General features: G+C 40.3%; 1 protein-coding gene across 1 annotated transcript; it reads left to right on the top strand.

Moving 5' to 3' along the window:
- Positions 1-9,781: 9,781 nt before the first annotated feature.
- Positions 9,782-21,801, top strand: LOC147203754 (diacylglycerol O-acyltransferase 1-like). The gene is made up of 17 exons (XM_086113961.1): positions 9,782-10,199; positions 10,694-10,781; positions 12,624-12,664; positions 13,132-13,217; positions 14,372-14,424; positions 14,761-14,866; positions 17,737-17,865; positions 18,005-18,073; positions 18,191-18,294; positions 18,494-18,532; positions 18,635-18,676; positions 18,758-18,802; positions 18,939-19,051; positions 19,306-19,371; positions 20,147-20,234; positions 20,356-20,418; positions 20,858-21,801. The coding sequence occupies exons 1-17, from the start codon at positions 9,958-9,960 to the stop codon at positions 21,005-21,007; spliced, it is 1,524 nt and encodes a 507-aa protein (XP_085970087.1). The 5' UTR covers positions 9,782-9,957; the 3' UTR covers positions 21,008-21,801.
- Positions 21,802-24,793: the final 2,992 nt, after the last annotated feature.

Here is a 24,793-nt window from a genome sequence, read left to right as displayed (position 1 = left end):
AAAATAAATAAATAAAGAAACAACATTTAAAAACCCAAAAAACACCGGCATTTCATGTACAATGCACCGAGGGTACTGGCAAAAAATGTGAATCAGGAGGGCCGAGAGAAGCATTTTTAAACAATACACTGTACACGTGAGCTACGATAGTTAACACGCTGCAAAAGTGCCTCCCATGGCTCGTTCATTTTTGCGGCCGTTATGGCTGTTGCTCATTCTGGCAAGTGTGTGTAAGTGCGTGCGTATGCGCACGTGTGCGGGAACAGATCGATCGTGGGAGGTTGGTTGATCGATAAGTAGATCTTCGATCATAAAAGGTTGGGGAACCTCTGTGCTCCAGATGCACTGCAGGGGAAAACACCTTTTAATCGTGAAGGCTCATTGTGTATTTGTAGCCAACTTAGTCATTTTGATAATAGCTAATATAGATACATCGTGTCGCCTTCATTATAAGGCTTTTAATTTTTTGCGGCTCCAGACATATTTGTTTTTGGGGTCCAATATGACTCCTGCAACATTTTGGCTTGCCGGCCCCTAGGTTAGCCAAACAATGTGCTCTTGCATCTATATTATTTGGCCAACACAAGTACAGTACACCGTTTGAACTGTTGCTACAATAACAGCGGATTAGAGTGACTCTTCTGACAAACACGGTGGGTTCAAATGAGCTGACCCGTTTACTTCACGTGACTTTCGACAGCAATTAAAATGACTGCTGTGTGTCACTCTGGATCAAGATTCTTCAGCGCCACTGTTTACCTTGCTTAGTCTGATTTGACTGTAACACTGCAGACACAAATCCCCTTTGGTGCTGGTTTAATTGGCAATTTAAAGAGGATGAAAATAATCAAGAAATTTAATTCCTGCAGATTTGAGGCCGTTAGCAACAAAACCTCTATGATCAAGTAGCCCCTCGTACAAAATAGAAAATAATCTCGGGAAGCTCTGCTTTAAACTGCAAAAGGCACACACACACACGTGCATGCGCGCACACACGTATATATTTGAATACTGAAGCAAAAACAAACACGTGCATAAAACTCACACATGGGGTGAGATGTCTGCTCGCGTACCTTTTCTGGCAGCAGATCAACAAACGGAGGCTTGTGTGTGTGCACAAAGTAAAAAGAACAGCTTCTTGGACAAATCCAGTCTAAATAATCATCCCGTCCTGGCTGTTCAGACATCAACACTGTCCCATGTGGCTTCATTACTGTTGCTGCTAATTAAGCAGCTCCAAATAAACACCATCTTCAGCCTTCATTACCACAAACACAGCAGCATCAACACATGCTTCAACCGGATAGCTCTGTCCATGCTGGCATGGATAAATATGCAAATGTATTCTATATTGTTGAGAATGCAGAGCATGAATACATAATAGAATGCAGATTTAATATGCACTGGACACTCTATTCACAGTTTTACTTCAATGGATCAGTTAGTCAGTGTGAACTTGTTGAATAGTTTCTTCTTGCAGGGACCATTTTTGAATAATATTGTCGAATTCTATTGCATTAACAAAACAAAAACTTAGTGAAGGTGAAACCTAATATGTCGGTATTATTGTTTATCCATTGTTGTTATTTTAAAGTTGCATTTCTTTTTTGCAAAAAATAGAATAAAAATACTGGAGGCACTTATACTGATTGATATTTTAAGAGCTAGCAGGAATGATATAAAGGGAAATAATGTTATTGTTACACTCACACACGATTAAACTCGAGGCCTGGGGCCCAGATATGGTCCACTGCATCATTATATGTGGCTTGCAAAAGCTAATTATGTTGTGTATTAACATCAGGTTTTTTGCTAAAAACAACAAAAATGCAAATTGTCTTTACCTTTAAAAATTTTGAAATATTACATACATTGTTTTTCTTACCAACCATTCTTTCAACATTTTTTAATTATTATTTTTGATGGTTTTTATTGTACACTGAAAGAAATGGTGTGTTGAATTTGCTCAATTTTATTTAATCAAGTGGTTGCATGAAATAAAATTTCAAACTTGCAAGTGTTGTACGAATCTCATGTGACAACCTCATGATAGTCTGACTTTTGTAGGGCTCCAGAGGCATATATTTCACAAGAATGTGGTCAGTTTGCAGCCAGTTGCAGGGATGTTCAAGTTGTGAGATTTTGGTTCAGCATCACTTGATTTCACCATATCGCGACACAGATGATCAGCAATATCTGCAACGACTTGGACTGTGTCAATAAATGAATTGTGAATTTGTAGCAGCCGGCAAAAGAGGGCAGACAACAACAAAGATCTGCTTTTATTAACGGGAGTCGGCAGGTACAGTGTAATGACAAAACCGCCGAGTTTGACTGGATTGGGCTGCATTACATCAGAATTATGGAAGCAAAATGCTTTGAAGTTCCTGTAAAGACAACGAACACATTCTTTGCAAAATGTGTCTGCCAACATGTGTCTGTGTGTGAAATAATGAGCAGCATATAAAACACAATAGTATGCTGAATCCCAGAAACTTCAATTTATTCCTCCATTAAGACTCCGAGTTCAACACAAAGCCGAGTGGGGCGGGGGGAAAGCTTTTGATTATGAAGCTGTTAAAAACTGGAGCGCAGTGTAAACAACAAGAGCTCGCCAGACTGAACTTGTACATTTCCCTCCATCAAAATGGATTTGATTCTAGATGTGCATACAAAGACATTTGGGCTACAAAATGCTTAGGATGTGCAAATGTTTGAAGACTGCAGTATGGCAGTTTTTGCACCAGGTTTAGCTTTCACAAGACGGGAGGAAGATAATGTCAGAGGAGATTTGATAAAATGCTGCATAACCTTGTGGCTTAAAGGACACAACACCTCTTTTTCCTGTTCCTCTATGAACCTCAATCCTAGCTCATCTTTTTCTTTCCAGTTTCTCCTTGAGCCCCCACTGAAATAAAAACAAAAATTCCGATTTGTATTTTTAGTCATAGTCTGAACACTGTGTTTGAGATTTAAAAAAACAAGCGACATTCTCTGTGCTGCAAAGGTCAAGTCAAATTATGTTTGAAAATCTCCTTTTCACAAGGAAGAAAAGTTATTTGAACAATTTGATGAAATTAAAACTCACCAGGTGTTAAAAAATAAGAAATGTTTCAATGGGAATTATATTTGATCCCTCGGCAGATTGCATTGTGGGTGCGTACTGCATATCAAGCTTCATTAAAACGAGGGGAGCGCCGATCGCAATTTTCTGGCTGATCTTTACAAAGTCCGACCTGCCGATCCCGATTTTGTTTTTCATAACCAACAGCATACACCTTCAATGTTCCAGCCCTGGTTTATTATAAAACATTGAACAATAGCTGCGAAACGATACAAACTAGTTTTTTTTTAACTGCACATGAGAGTAGTTCTCGAAATAAAAAAAGAAAAGACTTGGTCATCTCACAGCAGAAGAGGACAATGGATGACTTTTTCAGACCTCTGCTGAGGGAGATCAGATCTGTGGACAAGATCGGTTTTATTTGAAGGGATCGGCCGATTCCAAAAAGGAAATGAGCACCGATCCCAATACCGGCTGATCGGTCGGTGTACCCCAAATGATAACTCAGAACCTCCATGATGAATAATATATATGGCAATATGTTTCTCTTGCCCAATCACCAGGCCCCACTCTGGAGCCAGGCCTAGCGGTGTGACTCGATGGCGAGTGTTTAGTGGCCCCTAGGGGTCCACCCGGGCGCAGCCTGAAAAGGCGGTGTGGGTCCACCTTTACCATGAGCTCTCAACCCATGGGAGAGGCCAAGGGGGTTGGGTGCGAGTTTGAGCTGGGCGGCGGATGAAGGCAGGGACATTGGCGATCCGATCCCCGGATACAGAAGCTAGTTCTTGGGGAACCTCTCTGCAAGGAAAAGAGCCTGAGTTGGTGTGTGAGGTTGAGAGGTTTGGGCTCTATCAGTCTACTTGAGAGGAGTTGGACTGTCATGCACTCTCGAGTTGCCCATTGTGAGCTCCCGCTGGGGACTCCCTTGTTCTGCTGGGTGACTTTGACGCTCACGTGGGCAATGACAGCGAGACCCATTTTTTTGCGCATCAAGTTAAATCTTTCCATAAGAAAGGCTCGAACAAGATATACAGTAAAGCCTAGAAAATGTAAGATGTTATATTGTGTACTAACATGTCATAGAAATGTAATTTGTTTTCACTAAAAGGATAACGCAAAAAAAAAGGCAAAAGAAAAAGCAAAGCAACAGTGAGTCTATCTCACGAGTTGTGTGTTGAAGACAAAGACTAGCGACGATAGCTATTTTGACAGTGGGTAAAAGACGGGGCTCCAAACGGATAGAGAGCTTCTCCGTGGATCTCAGTGCAAAGTCATTTACCTTCTACATCCCAAAAATTCACCAAGTGAGTGGTGAAGGACATTTCTCCGGGCCCACTCTTGGCTTGACACGCAGAGTAAAGGCCTGTGCGTGGAAACACATGCAAGTTTGTCCATCTGGGCTCTCTGTCTTGCTCTCGGTTTCTCTCTCTCTCTCGCTCTCTCATTTCAACTCCCACTTGTGCCCTTTAATATTCTGAAGCAAGTCAAACTATTTTAGGTGGCCTTCCATTCTACTTGCTCCTCGAATCGCCGTAAGTCTCCAGAGGACATCAGGACATGACTGGGAGCCTTTCAACATGAGATGCTGATCTTTGAGTTCAACTTCAATATTTTGTCACCTTTTTACTTGAAACTTAGCAAGTGGAGTCAAGCGAGGTAATGAGGCAAGAGTATGGGGGGGGGGGGGGGGTCATGTGACAGGTTTGATTCATACTCAGTCTGACAACATTGTCAACGTGTAGCATGTGGTTGCAGCCAATGTGACACGGACATTTATCGTCAAAACGCACCGTGCATGACAGTAAGAGGTTCACGTTGGCATAGGTTTTCAGGCACTATGATGACCTTTTTCTCAAACAGGCCCCCGAACATGCCAGGCCTGTCATGTGAATTAACTTTTAAAATGAGCAACAAAAAAAATCAATATATGATAGTAAAAAGTCTGCACTGACTTTGCAAGGTCAGTTTAACATATACCGGTACGTCTCCCTGACAATGGCACAATCACTCTTTTGACTTTTGGTAATGATATTCCCGATATAGGCCTCATATTATAGGAAATAATATAACTGCAGTTTAGATCAGATTAAATTTCTTTGTATTTGAGCTATTAGATAAATAGGGTGGAAATTCTTAAATTGAATAAAATCAGTTCAGGGACATAGATCTTTTTTCCCCATAGGAAGTAATGCAAATAGAAACAATCGCTCATGAAATTAAAACCTTAATTATTTACATGGTCATTTGAAGTAAAATTGTGATGCACTTAACGATCATACAACTAGAAATATTTGTTAATAACTGTTGATATTAGGATGCTAAAATAATAAAGTATGACTGGACTAACAATTGGCCCCTCACGGCTAAAGACTGAGGGCAGCCATCTTGCATTGCAAATATTATGGACAACTTATGTTATTTATTTATTAATGTATTTATTCATTTATTTATTTTCCTGAACACATTTGTTTTCAGTGCGTGTTTTACACTAGGATCCCTGTATGAAGTCACGAAAGCCTCTCAAAGAACAAACTTCACTCTTTGCATCGATGATTCAGAGTGCCGTATGTTATCTCAGCTGTTAATAACTGCGCAGGACTTACTGTGCAAGACATTTATTTCCATCTACCGTGGTGTCAAAAGGCCTATTTTAGGAGGGCTTCAGTCTATGTGTTTATATGTAGTACAGAAATATTTTACACAGTATGGTAGGTATATTAAATCTGTCTAAAAAGAATGAAAAGCAATTTCTCATGACCTTTGCTCACATCCTGCATCTATGAGTTGGTAGGCACCATCCTGTTCATAAATAGTGAGGCCCCTGCCGTCTAACATTTCTCATCCTTATTTGAGCCAAGTCACAGGCAGTGCATCTGCCCGTCTCCCTTTCCCTGGGTGAAAGATGGATAGACAGAGCGTGCAAGAGTCCTTGGCTGAACTGTAGAAGTGCTGATGTGGCGCCAGGCCCACGAACAGCATGATGACGTCTCTATCTGTCCGTGTGATGCACCCTGCCTCACACAGCCTGAGAAAAAAAAAATCTCTAAGCAATATGCTGGTCAACGCAATGTATATAAAATTTGTGTTCTCACAAGGGAAAAGAATTGTAACAAATATATATACTGTATATATATAAATTTTTGGGCAAATGTGCCATACATATCTCTATCCTGGCTTATCACTCAAACAGGTAAAATGGTTTTACTATTATATGGTTTACTTCTTTTTACGCTTGTATGATGCTTTAAAAAAATGGATGGATTTTGGACAAATTTGCCTGCTCATAATTAACAGTCACTTGATCAATTGCTTTTTTGTTGTTGTTGTTTTTAAACAAATATTTTTAATGAGTTTTGAGTATCATGTTGTTTTCAGCAGAATAATAATGTCTGGAGGTCAGAGTAGATTGCGCTCAAGTTCTCATAGCTGACTCTGTGTTACTTCTTTAGTAGAAATGTGGGTGTGAGTGATTGTTTGTCTCTATGGTGTGCCCTGCGACTGTCTGGCGACGAGTTCAGGGTGTAGTCTGCCTTTCAACCAAAATTAGCTGGGATAGGCTCCCGCAACCCTTTTCAGACATGACTTGAAGAAAGACATGACAGGTTTGCATTCTGCCATCGAACGGAAGGGCACAAAATTGTTCTCTCTGTCATGATATATTGCTAGCATAGCTATATGGGCCTTCAACATTATAAATAATCATGGTGAGACAAATTAAGAGGAATTTGATAATGTTCCGCAGCCCCACAGACCATTCACGGCACACTTAATGTGGAAAACCACGACAGAAAGAATCGGGATTTGAAGCACATGCTGAACACATGCCTCTCTGTGCTCAATGGATAGTCCTTTTGAGTTCAAAAATAGTGCTGCACCAAATTTTGCTGTCTTTATGGAGCATTAGCATTTCAAGTTGGAACCACCACAGAAAACGGAATCTACTTTAACTTCCCATTTTGGTTTCATCTTCAGTTCATTTAGTCAACAGCATGGTCTCAGCTGGCTGCAGCCCAGTAACATCATTCATTAGGCTTTGATTGCTTTTCAAGACAAAAATGCCTTTGCATGTAACAGCACGGATCACATCGTCCTTTATCACAGACTACTTATCTTGCAGCCTCTTTATAACTCCATCAAGTCTCCTATATAATCAGCATCTGTCTTAGTTGCCCCTCACACTAACACCAAACCTTCAGCCATCACTGACTCTCTCTCACACACACACACACACACACACACACACACACACACACACACACACACACACACACACACACACACACACACACACACACACACACACACACACACACACACACTCTTGTTCAGATCCACACCCACACGAGTTCATGCAGCATCACTCAGCTGACCTGAATGATGTTGGAGTGTGGATTTCTCCTGTGCCCGTGTTCAAGTGACTCATCTATCCTTCCACTGCTTCATTACAGCCTGCAAGGGCAAATGCTATCTCCTGCTCCGTCTGCCGCCCCAGGTGGAGGCAGAGAGATGGAGATATACAGTAGGTTGAAAGTGTGATATCGCTGTCTTCAGAATCATCTCCCCCACTTTCATCTTGTGTTTCTCTATATTTATCACCTGTCTGCACATCTATTGCTTTATAATGTATATCTATGTTTTTAATCATGCTTGCTGTCCTCCTCTTTCAACAAACCTTGAGTGAGTGTTGGGATGTTGAAGAAGCCAAATGTCAATATTTCAACCCTTAAAGCAGAATTGACTGTAATGCAAATAGCTCTAATCGAAAGCACACAAACAAGTCCTTTGGAGTTGCAAGGTTAGGGCTGAATGCCCTGCATTTCTCATTTAGCTGAAGGAATCTAAATACCTCCACACAGTCCCAAAATGTGAGGAAGAGAGGTTTCCAAGAAAGACGTAAGCTAGAACCAGACAAGTTTTAATCAGTTAGGGATGACATGAGTAAAGCTTAACCAAGAGATGAAAGATGAAAGTATACAATAAGGCTTAGATTTTCGAAAGGCAGAGAGCTAGATTGTGTTCTGCTCGGAGGCACAGCTTTTTGGAGAAAAAAAATGTCTTGAGGCCCCAGGGTAAGGCATAAATAATGGATTGCTAAAACCTCTTATTCTCTCAATTTTATATGGCGAGCTGTTATCAAAAATAACTAGATCTACAGCGCATTAGCAGACTTGCACGCAACAGAGTGGTTTCTCATCTGAGGAGGACTTGGGGAAGAAGTACGACTACAAACCCAACTTTCTAACTTTCTCTGTCATCGTAATATAATGCCGTCACAGAACTATGCCAACAAAAACAATAAAATTGATCTCAGTCTGGCATAAACTTGAAGATCAAACAATCTTTGGACCGAGACATCAGTCTATCACTTGAGCCTATGGCAAATCTTGTGAGACTTCGGATCAGATGCGTTGAGGACCAAAAGGATTAACTCCTAAACTGCATTTTGCATTTTTGGCTATTTTCAGAAAGTGGAAAAGTGTGAAGCGGCATGGTGATTGACTGGTTAGCAAGTCCGCCTCACAGTGCAGAGGTCAGGGGTTCAATTCCACGGTCTGGTCCCCGTGCCGACATGGGTTTTCTCAGAGTATTCCGGTTTCCTCCCACATTCCAAAAACCTGCATGGTAGGTTATTTGAACACTCTAAATTGTCCGGAGGTGTGATTGTGGCTGTGAATGGTTGGTTGTCTATTTGTGCCCTGCAATTGGCTGGCAATCAGTTGTGGATGTACCCCGCCTACTGCTCAAAGACAACTGGGAAAAACTCCAGCATGCCCGCGACCCTCGTGAGGATAAGCGGACTACAAAATGAATGAATGGATGGATAGATGGATATATGTTTCCAAGCAGAAAATTTGTGTCAAAATCTGAACAAATCAGAAGGCAACCACAACGTGTTCCAAGTTGCACTTTAGAGTTTGAAGAGTTTCATGTGATTTATAAAGTTACAATTGATCTATGATCTTGGATCTCTTATCCCAACAAACACAGGCACCGAAACCTCATTACTCTTAAAGACAACCATTTCGACAGAGAAGACTGATAAAGCTGAATCAATGCCCGTGATCACTTGCCACCTTGACATGTAAAAGCGCACTGAAGAAGAAACGACAGAAGGGCCAGTCTCATTGAAGGAACTCTTTCAAGTAGTTTCATCATAAGGAGGACAGTGGAGATTGAACTCTAACTTTTCCATTCAAATAGTTATTAATTAAGAATATATTGTACTTTCATCATGCTACAGTAGTTGAATTTGAGGTTCTATGCCTTGTTTTTGACTCTTAATTCAATCCAATTTATTTGCACCTTGTTCTCAATCCAAAGCAGCCAATGGATATATAAACTTGTTTTGATGGTTAAATTCAGATGTTGTGGCTTTTAATCAAGCGTGTTTTGTAGTCTGGAAATTAGGTTGCTTCTTTGGGCGTGAGCGTGTCCGCCATATTTGATGTGGCATGCCCCCGGTAAACCAGATTTCACACAAAGTACATTTGTAGGCAAATTTCGATGAGATGGTCATTATTTCAGTATTCCTCCTTTTTAAATATAAAATTGGTGACTTGGCTCTCCAAATGTTTCGGGAAAAACTGCTTAGTGTGTCTGTCTACTATGAATACCCCCTCAGAACCAGTCAGTGGGTTACAGAGTCAGATTACAGTACTGCCTTCTACTTGCGTCACATATTCAATGACGTCATGTCACTCCTACCTGTTTTGGGACAGTCAGGAAGTTCCACTTTTGGGTGGATTTGTTTGACAGCTAGCGTATACAGTACTACCCACTTTCATTTGGCTTCCACTCCATGCAGAATCAAGCATGCTACTTCTCGAAGTGAAGTGAACGAGCGAAGGGAACTTGCGCCTTAAAACGTTTTGGTGTTGCTTTTCTCGAACACCATGGCAGATATGGACACGACCGGGGCCTTCAGTCGCAAGAGAAGGGCCACGTTTGCGGCGGGGAGAGGAGCGAGTCTAAAGCCGATGAATGAGAAGTGTATGTCGGAGAGTCAGTTTTCAGTGGCCGCTGGCCGAAAAACGGACAGCGAGGCAGCCAAAGTTGACCGCCTGTGGGAGACAGCCCGGCCCACAACAAAGTGTGACAAAAAGAAACGTAACAATGACATAAACGACAGATTGAGGTGAGTTATATGGAGTATTTCAAAAAAGAAAAAAAAACTTACCGAAAGTTTGTTATGGTGTTTTTGATCCAGCATCGGACACATATGTTCATGTTAGCTCGTTTGCTTGCTGGAGTCCCAGGTCCTCATCGTGACTGGAACTGCACTTGTAATATTTCAAACCAAAAAATTGAGAAGGTTGAACTCTGATGTACGTGCTTAAAGAAATAAAGCGTGTAAACCAGTTCTAAATACCAAATGGTAACGAGTAGCTTAAAATTTTCAGGTGCACAGGTGCACTAAATCATTTTGGCAACTCGGTGATGGCTATGTTAACATGATTGGTTTAGCGATGTGGCATTCAAGGACTTCAATAAACTGTGTTGTTTGAATAGAGTTCGTTCAGGAGTTGCACCAACATTTTTTTTTTACAATCAACGTCATAGTTCCAGTCAAACCACACCTAAATGACAACTGATTCATTCAACTGTCGTTTTTAATCTTACCCCATCAAGCTGTCACAAGACACAAGAGTCCCTGCTGTCTTCATCCAGTGGTTTCAGTAACTACAGAGGCATTCTAAACTGGTGCGTGGTAATGCTGGTAAGAGAACGCTTTTTAGGATATTCACATTATGCCATGGATACATTTATTCACATATGTTCAATATAGCTTGCCCTTATGAGGGGTTATTGGTTATTTTGAATGAGAGGAGGGACACAACCTCAACTCTTGTTGCAAAGAAATTTTGAACGTTTTCAAAATTGGATGACGACAAGAAAAACTGTTTGCATCAATGAAGACAGTTGGGGAATATCTGGTGAAGTGAACCCTGACAAAATAAAACCAACAGTCACAACGTGCATACACATACTTGCAAACCTTTGCCGCTCAGTGAGATACCAGCTAATACCAGGTGTTCCTTGCCTCCTGCCCAAAGTGAGCAGGGATAGGCTCCAGATCACCCGTGACCCAAATGAGGACAAGGGCACTACAGTATACTGTATATGTATGAGTGAATAAATCTAACATGCATGATGTTGGAATGTGGAAGGAAACTGCAGTACCTGGAGAAAACCCACACAAGGCTGCTGTTCATCATGTTCCATTTGTTGGAATGTCTGATGACAAGCTATGTTAATATTCAATATTAAACAAAGGGCAGCCATTTAAATATACCTGTAATCTCTAATCTCAAACCCCCTCATCAGCACACTGCTGTCTCCAAATCTGTAGCTGGGGATTGAAAAAAAAACTAGTGCAACAAAATATTGACAAATTAGGCATTGCCATCCAAAAATAACTTCACTAACCATGTTGAGGTTAACGACTTTAAATATTGTACTCTCGGGTTAGCGTGTCGACCTCACAGTGTAGAGGTACAGGGTTCGATTCCAGCTCCGGCCTCCCTGTGTGGAGTTTGCATGTTCTCCCTGTGTGACTGCGTGGGTTTTCTCCGGGTACCCCGGTTTCCTCCCACATTCCAAAAACATGCACGGCAGGCTGATTGAACACTCCAAATTGTCCCTAGGTGTGAGTGTGAGTGCGGATGGTTGTTCGTCTATGTGTGCCCTGCGATTGCCTCAGGGTGTCCCCCGCCTACTGCCCGTAGACAGCCAGGATAGGCTCCAGCAACCCTTGTGAGGATAAAGCGGTTCAGAAAACGTATGGATGGATTGTACTCTATGTTAAGATCAAACGTATTGTGCTCTGAGTAGTAGTAGTAACAGTAGTAGTAGTAGCAGGAGTTAAAAAAAAAAAAGATTGCTTGGAGTTTCATAAACATTTGCATCTAAGAACACTAACGTTGTCTTATCCATTGTCAGAATTGGTCTTTTGCCAGCTTGAACACTATAAATATACATCTTGGCAAGGTGTTTTGTTTTCGATCGATAGTCCCCTTAATATGCTCTGAGTAAGTTTGACAGTGTGGTCAGATCTACCTCAGTCCAGATAAAATGCACTTTATGTACTCACAACCCAGATTATTTCAAGGTATGGTACAATGTTAGGTTAACACAATTTCCAGATAACAGAATTTTGTCTTCTCTGTTCAGATAAGAGACTGAATGTGAGCGAATAGGAGCAGGGATGCAGCTGCAGCAAAGCCTGCCTGCTACTAATCCAGCCTTTGAACACAGATCGTTGTGTTCATCACGAGAGGTTTTCTCTTCATTCCTACTGAACTTCTGTCCCATCCCCAGGCATGGAGCCTTTGTGTGGGGTAATGAGATATCACCATCCATTCACAAATAGAAAGAGTGAGCCAGAGAGTTAAAAAAAAAAAAAGACTGATGAGAAAAAAGTAGGATAAAGTGGAAGAAAAATTTGAGGCAAGGAAGAAGAAAATAGAAAATATATCCCGATGATGAAAGAAGTGACCGAGAGCAAGTTAAAAGCAAAACCTGTAACTGTAACCTGTAACAATTTTTTCTTTGGTTACAGATACTTAGTAATGCCCGACTCTTCCTAGAAAACCTCTTAAGGTAAGCATGCTTAGCTTTTAAATCCTATATGCATTTTATACAACTGTTATTGAGTAATCTTTTTATTCCATGACATTTATTTTACTGGGTCAAAGAACTTTGTGCACGGTGACACTAAGTATTTCCCATGGAAAGGTCAACTGATTTAACACTTTCCGCAGTCAATAATGTTACAAGTTACTGAAACGTCATTAGACTGAAAAATAACTGCTGTTGTTAAACGTCTGATAAACAGAGATTTGCTCATATTTTAGGTGCAAAGTGACTATTTCTGGGCAGTCTGGAGCCCTCTCTTTTGCCAAATTTATCAGGAAGATAATTAAAAGAAAAATATTCATTTAAGTGGTTTCCTTTTTTTGAAGAGAAACTGCTCTGCTAGGCGGGTGGAGTTGTGTGATTTCAGTTCATCACTTTCTTCATCTTTTTGTAATCTGTTTAACCCTTGTGTTCTAATTATTTTTTAACAGATATGGGGTTCTGGTGGACCCTATTCAAGTGATTTCCTTATTCTTGAAGGACCCCTACAGCTGGCCAGCAGTCTGCCTGGTAATTGGTACGTGCAAAACACATACAGCTCTTTCTTTTTTTTTCCAAAGGCAAATATCATTGTAAAATGATCATTGATAATGACACTTACAGCATATTGATATCCTCAAAAATATGAACCCTGATTCAGTAAATTTTTTAGCATGGAGAATTGTACATAGGAAAATTTAGATTTGTGAAATTAAGGAGTCCATCATTATATTAGATTCTATGTACAGTAAAATTAACTCGACCACAGACCATGAGAAAATGACTTAACTTGCCTTAGTTTAAGACACACAGAAGCTCATATACACACACACACAATACACACACACACACACACACACATTTTTTTTAAATACATAAAGTGAGGTCAAGTCTGCAGTGCATGGTGCAGCTGACTTTGTCTCTTGAGGGATGCCCACTTGGCCAATATACTGATATACCGCATAGGTACTGTGCAACATCTGATCATCCTGACTCTATTTTCAACTACTCATCACTCCCATTCCCAAACTATTGCTGTTTGTCATAGAAAAAAAACACAAATATACTCGAACTCATCTCTCCATAATTTTAAATGCACGTTAGGTTAATAATCCTTGATGAGAGTGAAGACAATAGAATACATTAGAGCAAGTCCTCCATGTATTTCAGGATTTTGCGCAAAACCCAATGGAATGCACACCTGATCTGTGATGTATCACATTTTACACACCAGTGATAAGAGCAGCTATTATTATAAATGTCAACATTTAATAAACCTTCTCCAGTGAAGCAAAACAGTGGAAATTAATTACTTGTATTGCTTGTGTATGCCTGCATGGCAATCCGTATGGTCTGTTAGTGCTAGCTCATTTCTTTTGGCAGGATTGCTATTAAATTGAGTGTGATCGTATATTTCTTTGTGAGACCAAAGCCAAGAGGGTTTGTGTGCTTGCTTTAAGGGAGGACCATTTGCTGGTAAAAATTGTAATAGACTTTCTTGTAAAGATAAAAAAGTTAGTCCATAGCTCTCATTCGTTTGGACACCAAATTTGTTGCTGGAATAATGTTGTTGCCTCGAGTATAGTATATATTGTGTGATTTCTGTGAAGGTAAAACTTATGTTATGTTAATGCTATGCTTGCTACGATGGACAAATGACATTGTCAGTCATTGACTCCTTGTTTTCAACAGTGTCCAATGCCTTTATCCTGGTGGCTCTTTATACAGAGAGACAGTTGTCAAAGGTAAGTCGCACAAACCCAGCGTTGTTGGATTATTTTTCTAAAACCATCCTTTAAAACTGACTCAGCAGCCCAGTTGCCAGCAAGAAAAAGTTAGTTCCACCATCTACATTTAGGACATTCAGTCATACTCTATCTGTTACAAAACTAAAGCCTTTTAAAACTTTACCTTCATAAAGTCATCATATACTTGTATCGATCCAATAATCGAATCAATCGCACAATATATAGGTACCTGTAACATCACTGGCAACACAATATGTTTGACCTTGGTGGCTTATTTATTACAACCAAATACGCTGACTGTGTGTGTGTGCGTGTCTTTCTTGCTCCTCCTAGGGTTCATTCAGTGAGCGTGCGGGCTTTCTTGTCCATAGTGTTAATTTGACTGTCATGCTCACATTCCCTGCCGCAGTGGTACTCATGTTGCCCTCCACGACCCCAGGTAAAATGTTTTATTCTTCTTTACCGTTATTAAAATGCCATTTCTCATGGCTCTCAATTAGGTGCTAACTCAATAGCATTGCTGTGGGCTAGCTGACTGGAGTACTACCTTGTCATCTATTCTCACTGAGCGCCTGCAACATAGCTATGTGCGAGATTGAAAAAAATGTCAATGCAGTAAAGATTAAGAGGGCATTCCTATCTTTGTCCTTCGAAGAATCAGTCGATCCATTTGATTGTGCAGTAAAAGACGTCTCCTATAAGCCTGTCATAATTGGAGTCGGTCAGTGCTAATGGACCAGTTGGTCATGACTGGATTGTATCCAGCTGGCGGAGGAAGACAAGGCAAGTATAGGAGGAGGCTAGTCTTGCCATAAAGAGAGTATGCTTTGCAGGAAAGGGTCATCGGGGGTTCACAGTCTTCTGTCTGATGGAAACTATGGCACACACGCTGGAAACTATAGAATTAATGCACGCACGCCAGGCTTTACAATGCACTAACAATGAGTGTACATGGTCAGGTTTTATGTTAAGACGACATTTTGAGCACAGTGCCATCGGGAAAATTGAAAAGATGTCATGAAAGCGAGTGCAATTTTCAACCCAAGCAAACGTACATTCCTAAAGTCACACCAAAACCTAAATCGTCATCATGAGTGACTTCAGCATACTCAGAAAAGTTCAGACGCTTTTCACAAAAGATATATTTCAAATCCAAACTTCAAGTTTTTCATTTCAAAATGGTTCCCCTGGAGTGGAACACACTTGCTCAGCTTCCTCTGCCACACCTGCAGTGTCATGGCGAATTGGACATTCAACTCATTGGGAAGCAGCAGTCACGGAATGAGACAAGCAACACAATTTATTGCATTCAGTTCTAAAAATGTTCATCACACTTGTTGATCATGATGGAATGTTAAAATGTGACTTAAAGTGTTGTCTCTGCATTTAAAAAAGTTTGCCGATGAGAACAGTTTTACTGTGGGACACTGGATGTAGATTAGTTCTTATTTCCATTATTTCCCAAGAGAAAACAAAATCTCAGCATCCCTTAACAGGCTCCACTGTAAAGTCATTTACAAGCCACCTGTCCGTTTACGTCCATGTTTAGATGCTGGTAGACTACTCGATTATCACCTGCTAGACGACTTGGCCTTCTCATGAGGTCATGACTGCAATGTCCTTACTTAGCAGTTCTTTTGTCTCCAGGAGGTCCAAGTCAATGCTTCCCTTACTGCATTGGACTGCAAACATTCATTTGTAGTTTAGTGTGTGTGCGCGCGTGTCCATGCTTGCAGTGTACTATGGAAAGGAGAGCCCTCTCTGAAACCTGTGCACAGAGTCCCTTCCTCAGGCTGTTTGCTAATGCTTTTGACGTTGTTTTGCCCTTCTCCATAATCAACAGGCCGATGTAAATAAAATCCCCATCAAGGTCAATGTTGTCAGCTAACCCCCAAAAGTTTCACACTACTGTATTAACATAATGCAGTATGGTGAGTACAGAGTCTTGACATTGCTTCTGTCCTTTAGTCATCAGTCTAGTGCAGCCCTGGTATCATTTTATGAGACACATTATGAGACTGATAATGGGTTTCTTGTAAATACATGATAATTTGGTTGTTCTATGGCACGCATTACGCTAAAATGTTGACTTTGGCATTGAGATTAATTTCATGTCCAAACATCACAAAAGGCAGAAAGTGTCGCTGCTGCTTTTTGTCGTCCCCGCTGCCTTCGCCTCTGACTGGGAGCTGAATGAGTAAAGGAGTCAGCCCATCTGTCTGTTCTCCTCCTAGCTCTGCTGTTCACACCGGAAGGGCAGTACAAGAGGGCAGGTGTGTGTGTATATAAGACCACCAAGTGTGTGTGCATACACACAGCTCCACAGCGGCCAATATAAAACAGGGAAGAACAAAACCGCAGTTATTGCTATCTTGAACACATACATCTCAATATTTCTTACATTTCTTTTTACCTTAAAATAACCATTTGTCTTTGTGTTCTGGAAAGACTTATATTATAATAATATAAGCATATTATGGTCCAGAAAATGGGAGTTTTACAATATTTTCTGATTTGTAATTGCAGCCATTTTTTTGTAGAATACCTCAATTTCCTACAGCGCTGAAGTATTTGGACAAAGTACGTCATTGTAAATATGAGAAAATGTTTAATCCTCGGGGTGTCACTCTTACCATGAGGTGCCTTTGAGACGTCCCAAGTTCATTTTCCGTTGAACTTCATAGTCATTGTATGAAGATGTTATGATCTTCGAAATCCATTTTGATCAAGCTGCCACACTTTCGATTAGACAATATACATGTACCTGCCAACAGCAAAATATGTCAGCTTGCTGAGAGGGTGGACATTTTTGTTAACATTCCATGAGCGCAACAAGTTTGAACATTGGAGAGCAACAAGATATCAATTGACTTACTGTAACTCCAAAGATTCCCATTGACATTTTGTTGTTTTTATATTAATGTATTAATTGTTTTTAGAGAAGGACACATCAGAGAAATAGTTTGTGAACTTAATGGCAGTTTTATGTCTTGGATGGAAAGTTGATGTCATCACTGCGTGTGCCACTATGATCACCGGTAGCTTGTCTGGAGGCTACGTTAGTCAGAGCGACAGATGGCATCGAATAGGATCGGCTGTGATTTGACGCCAGGCGTTCTGACCTGCACCTTACTCTGCTGGCACAGCAGTCTTTATGTGTGTGCCTACCGCACGTGTTCAATTATATTAGTGCGATAAAATGTGTGAGTGTGACCCTCTGCCGGCAAACTACCGCTCCTGCTTCAATATCACATTGTGCCATTCAGACATTGGATCTTGACATGCCATCCTCCTTTTCTCCCCTTTCAGTTGGAGGTGCCTTTGCACTCGGTACCTACACCATTCTCTTCCTAAAGCTCTACTCCTACAAGGACGTCAACATGTGGTGTCGGCAGCTGAGCACCATGAAGGCCAAGAAACTGGCGAGGTCTCTGTCTTGTAAGTGACACACAAACTTGCCAATGGCCTTTGCTCGCGTGCTTACAGTGACATCTATAGGCAAGCATGTGTTACCGCAGCATTACTGCTTTGAAATTGATCTGTGGCAGACCTTCATCTATTGTTGTTTTGTCCATAGGTCCATCATCCAAGTACTTCAACGGAGATGACCATAAAGTTTGTTACCCTGGCAACCTTACGATGAGAAGTACTTTTATTTTGTTTGTGTGATCATTATTTTTTTTCTGTGATTGATTAGTCCTGTAAAAAAAAAAAAAAATCAAAATCAAAATGTCACATGTAACTTCTCTTTTGGTGTCTGTAGACCTTTACTACTTTGCCTTTGCTCCGACTCTATGCTACGAGCTCAACTTTCCTCGCTCTCCTAAGATCCGCATGAGTTTCCTCCTGAGGAGACTTTTTGAGATGGTAAGAAGCTATTTAATCCATCTATTACTGATTCTTTTTTTTTTTAAAGTCAAATTAGCCCGCATCCACATTAGGACATGAATTACTTATTTGAGGGAAAATAATTAATAATTTAAAGTCTCTACTGTTCTTGGGAATAGTTTTCAAACTGTTGGAGTACTAACACATTGACATTTTAACTGCGTGTGTATATCTCCAGCTCTTCCTCATCCAGATGTTAGTGGGTCTAACTCAACAGGTACAATCTTTTTCTGAAATCACTTCAGTGCCTCTTTTGAAGATGAAATGATGGTGCATATTTGAGAATATCCTTACACATTTTTTTACCTCTCTCCTCTAGTGGATGATTCCCATCATTGAAAGCTCCATGAAGCCGCTGGAGGTGAGAATCGAACATTACAGGCAGTTACAGAATTGTTTTGAATGTGTAACAGTTTTTTCTCTTTCCTCACTTGGATTGGAGGACATGGATCTATCTCGGATGACTGAGAGACTCTTAAGATTGGCTGTGAGTAGAAAAAATATCAACATGGGCTAGGCGTTATAGTGGGCTGATAACAGATGGCAAGATATTATTATTTTTGAAATATTATTTCATGTGGTATCGCCTTCTCGTGTTTATATGGATCCCTGGCTCTCTATAGGTTCCCAACCACTTGCTTTGGTTGATGTTTTTCTACTGGTTCTTCCACTCTTCTTTGAACTTCACAGCAGAGCTTCTGCGCTTCGGAGACCGACAGTTCTACAAAGACTGGTGGTAAATATTTTGCTGTTGTCGTTTGCACTTTTCATTTTCACGAGGTTTTCAGTGGACCGGTTACTGTAATTCATGGCTGTGAATGTGGTGAGTGACAGTTGATCATTTTGAAAAGCCTCGGGGGTATCAGAGGGTATTAAAAGTGTCTGATAAAGTTTTTTTCCATCATATTAATGAAAGTGTCATACCCACTGATCCATTATTTAGGTTCTGTAAAGCCTCAGTATCCTTTTTTTTCCTGACTCATCTTTCAGGAACTCTGAGTCGGTGACATATTTCTGGCAGAACTGGAACATCCCCGTTCACAAGTGGTGTCTCCGGTGAGTTATTCACACACTTAAACTTGGAGACGGCACAGTGAAATTCCTCGAAGAAAACTCAGGGGAGCATTTGGTTTGATGCAAGCAGACTGTACATGACACTATGATGTGTTTGGAAAATGACTTGAAAGAAAGTGCAAGTCATAAGTACAACACATGAAGCAAGAAAAAACAAACAGCAGAGAAAATGCGGCATCGCTATCCAAAGCAAAGCCGTCTTTTGCAGCTTTTAATGAATAGCGGTATTTCATGTCAGTTATTGAAGATACTGTAATTAACCAGGACTTATTTGAAGGATTATAACATTTACAGTACATCCAGGAACCTACTGCAAAAGCCATAGTTTGTCCTTTTCTTACCTTCCTTTTCAATATTGTTCACACACTGACGTTAAACAGGCAACCGTCTCTTCCTATTGCACATTCAGAGATCAAGTATCAATCAATACGTTATTCGAGATCCTCTCAGGAAACCAGGAGTACCAATATATCTGTATTATAGTGCCCCCTGGTGGCCAAGGCACGCACACCAGAAAGGACTGTTGAGAAAGATGATTTGAGATACGTGTTTTGCATCACAAACATGGTCACAAATGAATTAAACTTGTATATCAAAGCACCAATAGCTACAGATATAGGCTACTGCTTGATAGCTGTGTTTTGGTAGTATCCATGGCAAAACATCAAGGGAATATTTGGTGGCAAGTAGAGTGACTCTGTGATTCTATCGATGTATGCCTTGAAATGTCAAGCTCCGTGACGTGTTCATGTTGCAGGCACTTTTACAAACCGTTGCTGAGGAGGGGTTTTAGTCAGATAGTCAGCCAGTCAGCAGTCTTCTTCTTGTCGGCGTTTTTTCACGAGGTACAGCTGAGCCCATGAACTAACCCTCTGCTCACGCAAACCTGTAGAAGCAGATACAAAGTTTCAAGTGTTCAATGCCATCTGTTGGTGCCCCCACCCCCACCCCCTATCTGTGTGTTAGTATCTGGTGAGTGTTCCTCTGAAGATGTTCCGACTGTGGGCTTTCATGGGCATGATGGCTCAGGTAAGGTGATTTGGAATCTGAATGCTGTGAATGTATGTATTAAAATCCTAATTGTGCTATTGTTTTGTGATATTATTACAAATAGTTTAAAAAAAGTAAAAAAAAAAAAAGTAAAAAGTAATGATTGCTTAATGTTGAATTTAGTTGTGCATATAATCATAAATGTAAAATAAAAATATACTTGCATAGCAGTACTCATAACAGCAAATGACATTATGTTTAATAATAATATATAATAATAATTTGCCATTTTCTTTCCTCATTGGTTGTCTTGGAGAAATGTTATACTGGCTTCAACTTAAAAGTTTAATCACCAAATATGGTTCCCTGTCCACCTTTTGATCATAGCAGCACGTTTGATCTCGAATGGGATTACAATACAATTTCTTTTCTCACACTCCTATTAAACATCAATGTTGATGTCTTTATTTTTCATTAGCTTCCGTTAGCCTGGTTTGTTGGCCATCACCTGCGTGGTAACTACGGCAACGCCGCAGTGTGGATTTCACTCATAATTGGTCAACCTTTTGCCATCCTGATGTACGTCCACGACTACTACGTCTTGCATTACCGACAAGAGACCCACTGATCTGAAGTTGATTCTTTGTCTCTCTCTGAGTCTTCGACATGCAAGCAGACACTCGAGTCTATTTTGCCATGGCAGCCATAAACCTTACATTAACTTTAATGTTGGAGACCAACTCATTTTTTGCAATTATGAGCTTTTCGAGTTTTTATAATGTCACTGTTGATAAATATTTAGAAATTTTCTGACACAGCCGCTTTTAAATTTGATCCAAATAATTGTTTGTATGCTGGGAAAGTGATTTTTTTTTCTCTTTTCTTTGGTATGTCAAAATTATCTTCAGGTGACTTTTTTGTTTGCCAGTGTCCTTGCGCAATTTGTTCTCACTTTAACTTATTTGAAAATGGTACATTGAAAATGAAAACTGTTTTTCCATTTACTGCACACCTCAAACTCTGAACATGCTGCACCAAAACACCATATTTTGCTATGAAACCAGTTTTTAATTCCGTTAATGCACTTCCGTCTATACATTTCCGTAAGAACGGATTTCTGAAAAAAACTTCAGCCTCATGTGTTCTTCCCTGTTCTTTTCCTTTCCTGTGATGCATTTGTAAAATAGTGAATAATGGAAAATGTTCATGCTGACTATGTTTGAAGTGCCTTCATAAACATCATCATAGTGGGCTCATCATCAGGTTTTGTCAAAATGTTACTATGAAATGAGCGCAAAAAAAAAAGAATGCTGTGCGATTGTGTTATGGTAGTTTGTATTTCCTGTTATATTTTCAATAATGTTCGTGCAAAAAAAAAATCATGTTGCTGTGGTGTCGATAAATCTTTTTTTAATGACTCAGCTTTCTTTGGTGGTTTCTTTTATTTGAATACATATTTGTATTTCAAGTTTTTGATGAAGAATCAGACTCTAATAATGTACAGTAAATTGTGTTGAATAGTGGGTTGACAAACACGTGGATGTAGACCTCCTCCAAACGAACCACCCTTTTGAATTCGCTGCTAACCTCAAGTTTGTACAAATGTTCCATGTTCTCATCATCACTACGACATGAGGACAAGTCTGAGTCTGCTTTTCTTCACTCTGACATTGAATTCAATAGAAAGCCTTCAGCAATCACAAAGTGTTTGTACATGTGTGATTTGTTACATATATGCATGTGCTGTACCGTAAAAGAGAGTTGGGTTATATGAGGCAAAGAGATAATAATTCATATAATGTATGCCGTTGCCTGTACAATAAAAAAATATATATATATATACTGTAAAGGACAACAGACAGTTTTGGGTGCATGCAGTCCTTTCACCAACATCTGAACATTCCATCAAATTTGGGGGTAAAAAAAAAAATGTCAACATGCTGCAAAAGGAGCCTAGTGAAGGACAGACCCCTCCATCTATCAGCCCCTCATCCCTGACAAAAGCATCACATCATGCATCATGAGAACAGAGGCAGAGACGTAAAAGGTGCAGAAACTTTACCGTCTGGCATCCATCATCTGCTAATTCCTGACAGGAAAAGTCTTTCAGTTCTCCTTGCTTGACTCACACTCTGGAATGTCATTGTTGACCCTCACACTCCCCGCAACAAAACACATCATTCTCTGATCCTCCTGTCATTTCTGTCGTAATGCGTTCAAATACAGATAAACCCCTTGCTCAATTTTTGACTGCATTCAATTGCTTTCGCAATTTTTTTTTGGGGGGGGGGACGTCACCCTTCACTTCTTTTCTGTCTCCTGTGTCCTGCGTCTTTTCTTTGTGTCGTTTCTCAGTAACAGGTTGATCCATGGCTCCTTCTCCAGACATCCGTTATTCCGGATGTTTCCAAGGAACGTTGCCAAGCTGTGAGTGATGATGATCCTCTCGACAGGAAACCAGGAGACACAAACCTGTCTCATTCTGTCACATGGGATGTAGCAGAGGCCTGGGCGTGAGGTATAAAAAGACTTTTGATGCAAGGTATTTGTAAATCTATACACGTGAGGCAAATACGTGAAGTTTTGTTGTTGTTTTCTTGCTATGGTGGGAAAGTGATTGACATTGATTGCAAGAATCGACCGTTCTACTCTTATGACAGTATTTTTATAAATGTATTTATTTAAATAAAATTCATATCCCCATTAAGTGTAAATTTGTTCTTGTTTGGTGGAAATGACGAGAAGATCACAGGTATCAACATTTCCCCTCAATGTGGGGTGGCCAAGGAGTGACCAGGATTGGCTATTGCCGCCCCTGGCTGAAGCAAGGCAGGAACCCAGATTTGAACCTCCAACCTCAGAACTGGGAAGAAGTGCTCCCACCTACTTTACCATTTGCCCATATGTTTACGTAACTTGTGATATTAGCATACAGTTCACATGAGCATGCTTGTCTGATCAAAATGTAAACAAACACTCGGACTTCCTGCCTGAGGACCAAACAGGGGATATTTAAAGTCAGGGAAAGGGAGGGAGGGATGTTGGAAGACATTGAAGGGGAAGATGGGAACTTAAGAGGCACGTTAATAGGCGGAGAAAGACAAACTTGAGACACTGAGAGGCAGGATGGCACACAAAAGAAGGCTTTGGTAAATATAAAGAGGAAGCTGCGCATGGAGCAGCAGTAGGAAAGAAGCTGCAGGGACACAAGATGATGATGATGATATTTTGTCTGAACTCGTAGGGCAAGTTGAGCAGAAACAATGACTGCAAAGCCCTGCTTGGAAAACTTCACTGCATCAAGGACTTGAACCTATCTGATCGACTGAGTCTCCTGCTGGGCTCATTGTGTTTTCTCTCAAGGTACGTTTAAAGAAGATCCTCTCTATTCTTGTATGATAGCTTTACACCTGATCTGGGTTGTCTCAAAAAAAAAAAAGATGCGTGCACTGAACATAAACTACCTGTTTACTGCTTTTCATCTTACAGTACAATCCTCCCTTTGAAATACAAAGATTATTTGAGTTTTTACAGAAATGTACACCGTTGAGGCAAATCTACAGGGTTGTATTCCCATCCTGCAACCAGAACAGTTATGACACTTAAATCAAAGTTATTGCGGAAACAAAAGGTGTCAATTGCCTTGAGGGGCTCTCTGAAATGCAATAAGATGATGCTGGACTTGGTAGATATTTGTTGCATCACTCCCTTGCTATAGCCCTCTGAGGCTCACACAACACAACACACACACGCGCACACATGCACAAGCTTATAGAGACTCTCACGCTGCTGGAATTTATTTGTGATGTGCCCGGGAGCGCTCCGGACTCTTCTCTGTGTCTCTTTGCAGCCATTGCATCACCACTGTGTATGATGTATTATATAGCAACATGCTGACAGTATGCATTGATATATTGGTTGGAAATATGCGCTAAATAAATGTAGAGTCCATTAGAAGGCCACACAAACATGTTTGCAAAAAAAAATAAAAAAATTAATGGGATTGTATATTTAGAGAGGATGTCTAATAGTTAAACTGGCAATGTTTACACTGTATTTTCATTATCTGTCAAGGGAAATAAGAGCTCCAATGATCGATTACAATCAAACCTCCAAATTCTCTCACAGTTTGCTCTGTGATGCTGGTTGACTTCCAAGCTGTTTGTAGTAGAAGCCAATTTTTCCCATTGAATTAAAAATGACTTTATTTGTCTCTGCCACCAACCGTGGCTATCCTCACACCTTAATTAAAGGTTGAATCAAGGTTTTACTGAAAATTTTAACATTCTCCTTCAGGGGCAGCATCACAAAAATAACATGCCAAAAAAGTGATAAAATAATAAAAAACAGATGTGGAGTGAAACCGTTTGATGCTCACTGAAACAGAAAATGAAGTAAATGTGGAAAAACATTG

The sequence above is a fragment of the Hippocampus guttulatus genome, chromosome 6 (genome assembly GCF_054856545.1).
Source record: "Hippocampus guttulatus isolate MCC_2025c chromosome 6, RoL_Hgut_1.0, whole genome shotgun sequence".
NCBI lineage: Eukaryota > Metazoa > Chordata > Actinopteri > Syngnathiformes > Syngnathidae > Hippocampus > Hippocampus guttulatus.
The sequence above is the reverse complement of the archived record's forward strand: the minus strand, read 5'-3'. Positions and strand labels throughout refer to the sequence as shown.

Coding starts and splice junctions, on each gene's coding strand:
- LOC147203754 (XM_086113961.1), top strand. CDS start 9,958: ATGGCAGATATGGACACGACCGGGGCCTTCAGTCGCAAGAGAAGGGCC. Junction 18,074..18,190: donor TGGCAACCTTACGATGAGAA/GTACTTTTATTT, acceptor TGGTGTCTGTAG/ACCTTTACTACTTTGCCTTT. Junction 20,235..20,355: donor TGTCGGCGTTTTTTCACGAG/GTACAGCTGAGC, acceptor TCTGTGTGTTAG/TATCTGGTGAGTGTTCCTCT.